This window comes from Agrilus planipennis, unplaced genomic scaffold (assembly GCF_000699045.2).
Source record: "Agrilus planipennis isolate EAB-ADULT unplaced genomic scaffold, Apla_2.0 scaffold12, whole genome shotgun sequence".
Lineage (NCBI taxonomy): Eukaryota > Metazoa > Arthropoda > Insecta > Coleoptera > Buprestidae > Agrilus > Agrilus planipennis.
In genome coordinates this window covers 2,165,145-2,176,500 of record NW_020439003.1, presented here as the reverse complement: position 1 = coordinate 2,176,500, position 11,356 = coordinate 2,165,145, and the positions used below count along the sequence as shown (strand labels likewise).

At 33.2% G+C, this 11,356-nt stretch overlaps 1 protein-coding gene across 1 annotated transcript in view; it reads left to right on the top strand.

The window, feature by feature from the left end:
- The window catches only part of LOC108736684, a 32,518-nt gene extending 25,574 nt beyond the window's left edge, over nt 1-6,944 (top strand). The window contains exons 2-3 of the mRNA XM_025976010.1: nt 4,939-5,097; nt 6,556-6,944. Coding sequence (XP_025831795.1) covers nt 4,941-5,097; nt 6,556-6,944 — 546 coding nt within the window. The 5' untranslated portion in view covers nt 4,939-4,940. The remainder of the gene's footprint in view (nt 1-4,938; nt 5,098-6,555) is intronic.
- The last annotated feature ends 4,412 nt before the right edge of the window (nt 6,945-11,356 follow it).

Below are 11,356 nucleotides of genomic sequence, written 5' to 3'. Positions count from 1 at the left end.
CATTAGTTTTACCTTTGAATATTGTTTAAGAATGACTATATAAATATTTACATGCCTAGAAATGTATAAAAATTGGCATATTTATTAACTTTGAACCCCTATAACTTTTTATGGGGGTGAGACCGCCACGAACTTTTTATGGTAGTTTTACCTTTGAATATTGTCTAAGAATGACTATATAAATATTTACATGCCTAGAAATGTATAAAAATTGGCATATTTATTAACTTTGAACCCCTATAACTTTTTATGGAGGTGAGACCGCCACGAACTTTTTATGGTACAGCGGAGGGGGGGACCTCCTCTTTCGATTCCCCCCATCATCTAGACCTTTACCAACCGATTAGCTTATGTCATGATCATAAGGTCGTCAGTCCTAATCATATATGCTATTCCATTTGCAGAATAAAAAAGTCCATGTGACAATTAATATTTACCCGTTACGAATTAAATATTAATTTTCATACGCACTCGCAGGTGTTTGTGTTCATAAAACACACTTGTTATTCTACACAGAGGGCCTATTTATCATCGCTAGTTCATTATCATTATTAAAATAAATATGCAAACAGAGAAACGAGGCGAACCAGCGGAAAGCGATGATAAATTGAAAGCTTCCAAGAGAAACAGACTTTAATAAATAACGTTCTTGATTAGCGCAGAGTAATTCCTGACAATCATCCGGAGAGCCGAAAATGATTCTCAATTATTCGTGCTTTGTTAATAAGTTTCTGCGTGGAATGTAGATATAGCTGGCTCAAAATTTCATAAGTCTTCCTATGCGCCAGAGGCTAACCTTATTCGATTCATATTGTGGATTACGAAAACATTGACTCGAATGTTAACCATGTGCCACATGATATAAATAACTAGGCATGGAGCTTCGGGTAATCTTTAAGTGCTTTTGAGAGGTAGATATGTATAAATAAATTAATTTGGTCACTACGCAATCCAAGGCTAAGGTTCATGGGATTCTAAACTACCTCTAACCCTTGGGATGTGATCTACGAAATATCTTACAATTACTTCTGCATTCTAATTTTGGGTAATTTATTGTGTTAAAAAATTAAATAAGTAATAATAGGTAGTAATAATTTGGAATATTTTGTAATTTATATTCCGCGTATATTTAAATTCTGCTTGAAACTACGCTGGCGGCAATTAACCGTGAAGGCAATTTGTTAATCCTTTAATAAATGGGTTCATGTTTTACGGTTCTGATTAAACTGATTTTGAGTTGGCGCATTGCATATTCAGCACCAACTTAAAAAAAAGTCTCAGGTANCGATTATAAACTTATTGATTTCTACAATTCAAAATTAATTTGAACAATAGAAGACTTTCTATTGCAAAACCTACAGTAACAGAATCGTCTATTATATACTGCATTATTTTCATGTATGAACTAATTTTTTAAAAAACTATGATTATGAGATACATAATACTTTGATTTTTTTCAATACCTGTTACTTTTTCTGATAAATTACGAATGTCCTGTGAAACAATACAATCTACGATTTTGTAGTGAAGAAATATTTACTATGATACATAATATTAAATAATAAATAATACGTAAGGATTCTCAAAAATCCACCAAATTTAGCTTTTGATGATTCAAGGCACAACAAGGATTCATAAAAAACTAAAAATATCAACAATGCTTCAAACGATTTGTACTTAACAATATCTCTTGTAAATTATCTTCCTGGCGCCTCCACCATTAATATAACATATTTTCATCAATGATAAATTAAATTAATGTGTACAAAGAAATTCAAAAACGTAGTTCAATTTGCTTACTACCTTGACGTTTTTTATAATAAGTGTTTTCCCAGTGTTTCAATATTGAGAAATATATTGAAAAACAAATAACAAACAATTTTAAAATTACGTTTTACAGGTATTAGGTACCTCCTAATATACTACTTTCAATTTAATTGAAACGCTTCTTATAATGAAACATAATTGACTGAATGCGTATAAATTTGAAACAATCTTTTGTTGAGAGGAAATTGCCGCTTATTAAAAGCGTTCATAATAAACGGTTTGATAATGTAGCGCTTTGTTGTTTTGTAATTCAAAATAATTTTAACCAAACTAAATTGTGCCAAGAGTGTATAAATTGTCTCCCTCCCATTACTCTTCTACATGTTATAATCATTGCTTCTCCCTGAAGGATGCCGTGTATGCTACTTGATGTTTTATAGCCTTCAGAAAGGATCTTCTGTCATAGTGCTTTGTGTAAATAGCTTTTGTTTCCACCCTTTCTTGTTAGCTAACACAAGAGCGCGATACGGAAATTAACTAACTTAGGAGAATGAAGATAAACTGATAATAGGTTACCAGTAGTTGCTTTTCCACCACTTGAAAGCAATTTAGTTAGTTAATAATACCCTCGTGACTCTATTCAATTGGTGCTGCTTCGAGAATATAAAGAATCATGGTTCAATTATAATAAATTAACTCAAAATGTTTTTTTGTCATTCCTGTTGTTATATGTTGATTTAATCTTTATGCCTAATTTTTGAGAAATTTATACTCTTAAAACCCTTTATATTTAGGTTGCAAATATAGGGGACGTAAGACAGTTGTACTCGGGATCGGTAATTAAGATAAAAATCAAATTGTAATAGTGTAATTACATAGCACAATTGCACTCGGGTAGACTCCCGGTAATTGGATATTTGCACTTGCCTAGTACAATGGTATAAATTTCACCTGTGAATATATATTCATAATAACAATTAATACAATTGTGTCCACAGTTTGTCACTTCTTCTTTCCTTCTTCGCTTGGTATCACCTCCAACTCGTTCACGTAATGATTCAGTATATACCATCTAGAAACTTGGTGTTTTTTGTCGTCATGTATGTGGGGTTGCCTATACGCATGTGACAATACATACATATACACCTACATTTTAATTTTACAAATTCTTCAAAACAGTTTGACATAATTTTGAGATACTGAATTATATATGTGTATGTAATAACTACGTGCCCGAGTGCAATTGTCCATCGCCGAAAGAAAGTAATTGTTGTTTTCGATGCTTTAACTTTAAATGCTAAAATTTACGAATATTGGGTATTACATCTAGGGTACATAGATAAATATTATTAATGTACGTAACTTTAAATAATTAATTTTTGTTCAAGCATCACCTATTTCTAAGTTCTTATTACCATTTTAACTTTAATGCTAGAGTACACAACAGCATGTCTACTGGAATAACTGTAGGCGTAAGTCTAAAGGACAGGCGATACTGTATGTATCGATTCCTATGAATAAATTGGAGCAGGTTTGGTATATTATTTCAGTAAATTATAGAGGGAAAAACTAATATTGTTTACGAATCAGCATGTAATTATTTAGCGGAGTTCCAAATCAATTAAATTAAATTTGTGGACAGTAACATGTAAATATGTTTAATATTATACAAACATTTAAACTGTACGAGAATTATGGATGTTATTCAATACAAAACAAGAGAACAAAAGAAAGGGGAACAAAGGTTTAATCTAAATTGGCAATTATTATTAACTCTTGCTTTTGGCTATACTCTCCTAATGTCCCGACAAATATCTTCTTTCCAAAACTTCACATAAAACTTTTAAAAACCTCAAAGTGTCATCCTCAACTTGAGTCTTCATCAAAGAATGACAACTACGAAGTTTAAATGCTTTATTTATATATAGAACTCCATTTGATTTTTCTGAATTCATAATTATAATGCTGAAAGATGTATGTGTTTTGATATGTTAGGAGTGATTAATGGGATGTTTATAGATTATAGTTTCGATTTTAGACTGGTATGGGTTTAGCCAATTGTAGAAGAGACTAAACTGTAACAGAGCGTCAAGAGCGACCACTGTTCGCATTTTAACCAAGCGGAAATAATTTTTGCTTATTTTAAATCTGAATTCTTCAAGAAAATCCAATATTTTTACTCTTTCAAGCACGTATTCGTCGAAAGAAAACCGAATTGATCTACTACCTGAGTTTTACTCCTCATTTTAAATTGAATACATTGTAAATTAATGAAAAAGTCGTTTTTTCCCTAAGTATTTCATTAAGTCTCGAAGTTTGAATTATTTATTAAGGGAAAGCAATTTGCTTTCTACGAATGCGAACATGTGTTTTTTTTAACAATTTTTACATTAAGCGATTGAGAAGCAGTACGGATTCAAATTCCTTTTATTAAATACAACACGTTATTACGTGCAACATACAATTTACCTCAAAGTAGTACGCTCTTGTTTCATTTCCCGCTCTAGCTTAATTATGTTTGTATCTCTTTTCAAGAAAATGTAGCTGTTGACATAAGGTATTCAGTAGCAGGCTTGGGTATTTAGTGCGGGTTGGTTGAATTCACTAATGACTGTTCTTGTCTTGACAACGAGAATATCAGGCCCTATTCATTACATATCTCGACCCTTTTACTTGGATTACACCTACAGAAAATCAACATTTGTTTGTCTTCTACAAAAATATTAAGAATGATATACTTGCTACAACAGGAAAGCTATAAGAGTACAAAGAAAAACTTGATTAACCTCCTATTGAGAAATATTACATGTATCTACAAATGTTTTATACTAATACTTCAATGTTTTCTTAAAATTTATTTATTTAATTCAGCGTAGGTATGTTGGTTAGTAAATCATTTATTACCCGGGTTAAACATGTTATTTAGATTAATTTATTTCAGAGGCTACGTCACAGTCTTTGTAACAATTTTAATATTAGTCGCATTAAAATTAAACATATTCTCCTAAGGTGTATGCCCCTTTTTTTTATATTTACTTCTGCTGCGATGCTTTTCCGTACATTCACCTATGGCTATTATGGTATTGACATACCTCAGTTTCGCTCAAAATCGATTTTCTGTCTTTGAACATTTATAACCAGTCTGATACCCGGTTGTAATATTGTTTTCAGATATGAGGAGAAGCTGGGAATCCACCAAGATTTACTTCGCCGTTTATGTCTTCGGAATTCTTATAATAGGATTACAGGCGTGGAGCGAAAACGAAATCGATGGCAGCGACTTCGATTCTCACCCCTTTAACCACAAGTCACCGGCATCCGAATTACCACGTATGTAATATCTACCTCATATAATTATGTTAATTTACGCTATTTAAATTTTTGGAGTGAAACTTCTTTATCGACGGTAGGACGGAAATTTACTAGGGTATTAGAACGAAAAGTCTAACGTCACGCGTCACGCCTTACGTCACGGGCCACGTGTGACCCCTGGTGGATAATCCCAAAAGGAGTCATTTTAAGAGGCTTCAAAAACTAAGTTGTTAGTAGCAAACGATAATCCGTATTATATGTATTGCATATGCGTTTGTTTTGATTTGCAATTCCTCTTTATAGTTTTGTATGGTATAAACGTAAAAATTTTTAACAAATCTAAACCAATATTCCGCATTCGTCCGCTCGAAATAAAATTGTATTTTTCTGGTGTTTAGTAATTTTTTTAAAAAATACTACCCGTAATGTATATAAGTTTCACTTCTCACTTGTATACACTGATACAAGCTCGCCCCTTCTTTTTAATTTTCAAACGTTTTGACGCGTTCTGTGCTCGTCTTGACAAGAATTAAATCATGTAATTGCGTTGTTAAACAGCGTTTTAATAAATAGATTTATCGCATTTGCATTTGTGGTAAGTATACCTACTTAACAAGAACAATACGGACCGAACATACATTGAAACATAGCCCTTGACCAGCTGTTACAACGAACGCTTCAAGTGTATCTATAATCTAATGCTGCGGAATAAGCGACGGAAATAGAGTTTTGAATGTAATGTTTTCGGAACATCCGGAACGTGCAGAGGTTCTTGTCATTCGAAACGGATCTATTTTCTCAAACATTTACATAATGCGTTACTCAATGTCCTGAATAGCAGATGAGTCTCTTTACAGATGTCACCATCGATATGGATATCCATAACAATATTTGCTATAATAAATTGTGGCATATATCAGTGTCACTACTGAAAACATATTTTCTATAAGTTCTCCGTAGAATTAAAAAACAAATCTATCTCATGTTGTTAAGTGCTAAGGATACCTTGATGTAAGAGCGCGTTCCCACTATGTCGGAACGATAAATATCTACATCGGAACGATGAAACTGTTCAGTGCGTTACTCTATGTACAATTAAGAGAGTTTTTTCAGTGATCGATTTATGATGCTTTTTCATTGATCCATGTACTATACCGATTTATCGTGATCGACAGGTTATCGATAATGATATATCGGTACCACGTCCACACTCCTCAAAATCGTTCCGTTATATCGCCAATATATCGGTACCGTACCGTTCAATGAAAAAGCTCCGAAATTGTCACTGTAGTTAACGCTATATCACTATCGGTATCGGCTAGTGAAACGTATATGAAACTATTCACATATGAACCGATCCGATTCCCTAAATANCACAAATTCGCACAAATATTGTTTTTTATTTTTTTAAAAATGACGGGGCTAAGTCAGTTGATACAGAATTTCTTATACAACCTATTTTATTTGTTCTTTCAGATGAGGTGGATATTTTAAAACTTATCAACATCACAGCCAAAGATCCGGGTGTTTCGATCGTGCAGGGTCCAATAAAGAATTTTCCCGCATACAAATTTCGTTTGCCATATGGAAACGTCCCTGTAGCCAATTCTTCCGCCGTAACATCGGCCATGTCTAGGCCCTCGGGGTTTACAGTTATCTTCCTCTTCCGTCAGCAGAAAAATAATCTGGGAACTTTGATTTCTATCAATTCCCCCGGGAGGTTGACTCCTTGGTTTCAAATCAACTCCAACTTGCGTACTGGTGTGTTAACTTTGAAGTATAAAATGAACGCGTCGTCTAAGTTACATCAGGTAGACTGGCCATTACCCGGACATCACAGGAAAACTCCTTTGGCCGGTAAGTAAATTTTTAATTTATCGTATTATATTATTCACAGTAGAGACACTGCCGAGTGTGTTTACTATTTATATATACATATATATATACCGTTCAATGAAAAAGCTCCGAAATTGTCACTGTAGTTAACGCTATATCACTATCGGTATCGGCTAGTGAAACGTATATGAAACTATTCACATATGAACCGATCCGATTCCCTAAATATGTCCTATAAAAATGCCGTGTCGGAAATTAATTCCCCCCTATTGTCTTTCCCGTCAGTTCTGTAGACTACAATTAAATTAGAATACGTTAATTAATAACTGGAAAGTTCCCAAGAAAAATCATTGCTTTAAAATTGGGTATACCCAGTATTTTCTTTTTTTTTTAATATTATGTATTCTTCTTCGAAATTACTACATGGGGGACCACAATTTCGTCAACATCCATTGCAGTACGAAAGTGCAACGTGTGATTGACGATAATACGAACGATTACTAACAGCACAGATATTCCTGTTGTCCCGATACAATCGTCGTTCCGATATAACAGTGGGAACAGAAACATCCGACAACCTTAATATGATGAAAATGTCGCGCCGGCTTAGTGAAAACGAACTTTGAAACGTTGATGTGGTTATTCAAAGTTAAAATAATAAGAATAAGAAAACACTAAAGGATACTGGAAAATGCCACAAATGGCGTGGTGAGCGCCATCTGTAGTACGATGCTACATTATAGGATTACGTACGCTCCAACAAGGTCCAAAAAGACAGCAGGTAAAGGTTGGTCTGTGTTCTGTCGGAGCTGCCTGCGACGCGCTGATGAGATCCAAAAAGATCGAAATCGCGATCCGCGTCTGGCAGTTTCGACAGAATACAAACCACTTCTAATTATTTTGTTCGACTAAAGGATACTATTAGAAGCCTGTGAAAAGACAAATGAAAAAATATGAATACTAAGTATAGGATAAAGGAAATTCGTATAAAAATTTATAAAAAATAATGTAATGTGGAAAATAAAACAATTAGACAAGAAAATGGACCAGAAATGCGAAAGGAAAAGATAAAAGATTAATGGTGAAGAAAATATTGAAAAATGAATAAAATTGCTACCTATACCTTCTAATGGATTGCTACATGGAATATTTTATATTATTAAGAAGCAAAATATTTATACTTAAACACTGAGAAGAATTAAGAATAAAAAGAAAACAAAAACGTTGCTCTACAACGACATAAATATTTCCCATTTAGTTTATTAATAATGTGAATAGAAAAGCGCAAGCAAAAACGGAAAATAAATACGAGTATGCTTATTTTAATTGGGCAAAAAATAAAAGTTCAACATTCGTGTTAAGTTTGCTCTTTGAAATTTGAAATTAAATGTACCTATGCCGTATATACGAGCAGGTAAATGCACAAACGCATGCATTTAGGTTCTATATCAAATCTTCAGGATGTATTTCTTGTTGCCGGGTAACGTACGTAATACGAACATAAATAGCAGAATAAGTTTGCGGAAAACGTAGAGCAAAGGAAAGGTTAAAACCAAATCTACATGGTTCGAAAAATCTTGCTCGTGAGATTTTTGAACGTTATTAGCATGGAGTATCAAACCACACAAGTAAATATTACCTTTCGAAACACACATATCCATATCCATAAAATTAAACCGGGACAAGAACCTGGATAAAGTCTTCGGAAATTTACTATTTATTGTTGGATTCAATAATGTTCATCGAGGTCCTTTTCTGATACGGATATCAACTTCTCATTGAGTTTAGTTTAACCGAAGCCGATATCCTCATTGATTTTATCCCAAATTTCAAAATTGTAGGTCAACGGGAAGTATCTTATAGATTTTGATGTGTCAATCAGTGAAATGATTGACGAACAACAAGAAGTTATATTGTATATTAGAGTTTCGTTTTTTTTCTCATTTCGAAGTTCGGAAGTCTGAAAAGACAATACTAAGTTTTCTTTTTCCTTTCTGTCGTTTTGTATACAACAAAATCAAACGGAATTTTGTGGAATTGAATTAATCAAAACACTATAATCCAAATTTTATTCTAAATACACATTTTGAGCCTATATTTATTGTTGTTCTTATAGTTAATGAATTATATTTGTATATTTTCATTGAATTTTATCAATATAAATATATCATCAAACCCTTTAAAGTTTATTTATTGTGAGAAACTCGAACGTTCTTCCTTTTGAAGCCGTTTTTCGTCTTTAAATGTGGATATAACGATTTGTGAATAAAATTTTATTATTTTTCTGTTCACCACTCAGGCATAAATACACGGGATTTTTGTAAAAAACTGATTTTTGTGACCTCTGACCTTAAAGAACCTTCGTAGGCCTGCAGATATCGCTTTATATTTTTCAACGTTTTGTGTAAAGTGGTGGAATAAAACGACTGAAAAAATGATTACAGGAACAATATGAGAAAATCAACAACACTTGTATATATGACAATATACAACATAGGAGGGCGTCTGTTTAAACATAATAATTATTGACAAATACGATTATCAAAAACACTAAAGGATGCTATTTTGGGCCTTTAATAGATCCTTTTATAAAAAGTGATGTAATTATTTTTTCTTACAAATTTGTTATCCAAAGGCATTTATAATCCATTTGTCGTTTAAATGGAGCAAGTAAGTGAATTTTCATTTTTGGCACTGATAGCTATAGTTGATGCGTACAACATTGGCATAGTCCGCAATAAAACTGTCGCATTTACTTTCTTCTTTTATGTTACTAATGTAACTAGACTAGTGTGTTTGCTGACAGAACGCCTAAGTTTACACACGACAGACGTTATAGGGAATATCATAAACATATAAAAGAGATGTCAGGTAGGAACTGCAGCGGACAAATAATATTACACCAATTAATTTGTAACAGAAGGAAATTATTCGGTTATCTGTTTTCAATTTGTATGTACTACTCATGAAGCATTTCCTAACTTAACAAGGGCGTGTTCAAAATGCGGCAAATGACTACAGACCCAAGTGGAAATAAGAGAAAAGATACATCTATTTCACAGATATAATTTATTGAGGACTTTGCCAATTTTAATTGCTCCACCTATAACTACATTTTCTGTGAAATGTCATTAAGAAGAAAGCACATACAGTGCCGGCGAACTGAAAACCGAACATAGGCATCATCTTACAAATACAAACAAATCAAATACAAAAAAGTATAGGGAAATTCATACAAATACCTTCAGTTATCTTTTCAAATAAGTAATACCTAAATAATATAAGCCCAATAAACGTAATAGAAGCTTTCTAGGTGTGTTGCGCATTACTCAAAACATTGTAAGGCTTCGGCTAGTTTAGAAGAACTTTTAGAAAACCAGGTGATATTTTCAAACAGACGCAGTTAAAAGAGCTTACCTATGCCACACGTCCACCAAATTGCATTTTCGCTCGTGGGACATAAAGAAAAAATGTCGACAAAGAAATTTCTGTTATGGCTAAATATTCTGTATATGTAATAAGGTGCAGAATTGCATACCAATGTGTTTATATCCGTTATACAGTAACAGAAACATGCTTTGGTCGTGCCCGTATTTTCAGTTATGTTTTAATTAAAAAACTTTTGAAGCATGATTAAATTTTGCAATGCGAAAGATAAAATAATTCATCTAAAAAAGTTTCTGTCCATCGGGTGACTACTTTTGCACAAACTTTCATTAACAATCTGCACATAGCTACAATAAAGCTTTGTGTGCTCATACGTTGGAAAAAAATGCTTTAAAAATTATTTGAGAATAAAGGAAACAGAATACTGACATAAAAGTATTCATATATTGGTACTACTATGACCTAATTCGAATAACGTTTTTAGTACAAAACATAAATTTAGTTTCGAATTTATTCTAATTAACTTCCTCAATGTTAATAGTTATACTGCCCTTGTAAAGATACTAGAACACGGCTATAGACACTCTAGGGGCCGTAAGAACTAGAGATGGGCCGGATATGCGGTTTGGATCAGACACTTTTTTTAGGAGCAGGCAAGGGACTGGATAGTGATGCCGGGTTCTCGGCCAAAGACAAAAGAAAAAACCAACACTAGCAATAAATAATCATTCAATAACTATAACAAAAAACCTACCTAATGACAACTGATAATTAAGATGATTGTGATGGTAAAAATCCGTCAAACAAGAATTAAAACTTCATTGGTTCAGTGTTTAATCGACTTTTTGAACGGCAGTTAATGTGGTTTGGGACGTTAGTTAGGGTGGTATTTAATGGAAAGCCCATTAGAACGAAGACATAAACAATTAACCGTAGTGGTTTTGTCAAGTATCCGGCCGAGTACCCGGCTCAGCTATTCGCGAGTATCGTCTGCCAGGCAGAATCACTATCGAATGCATCTCTGGTAATAACCCAGTTAACGGAAGTTTGCACC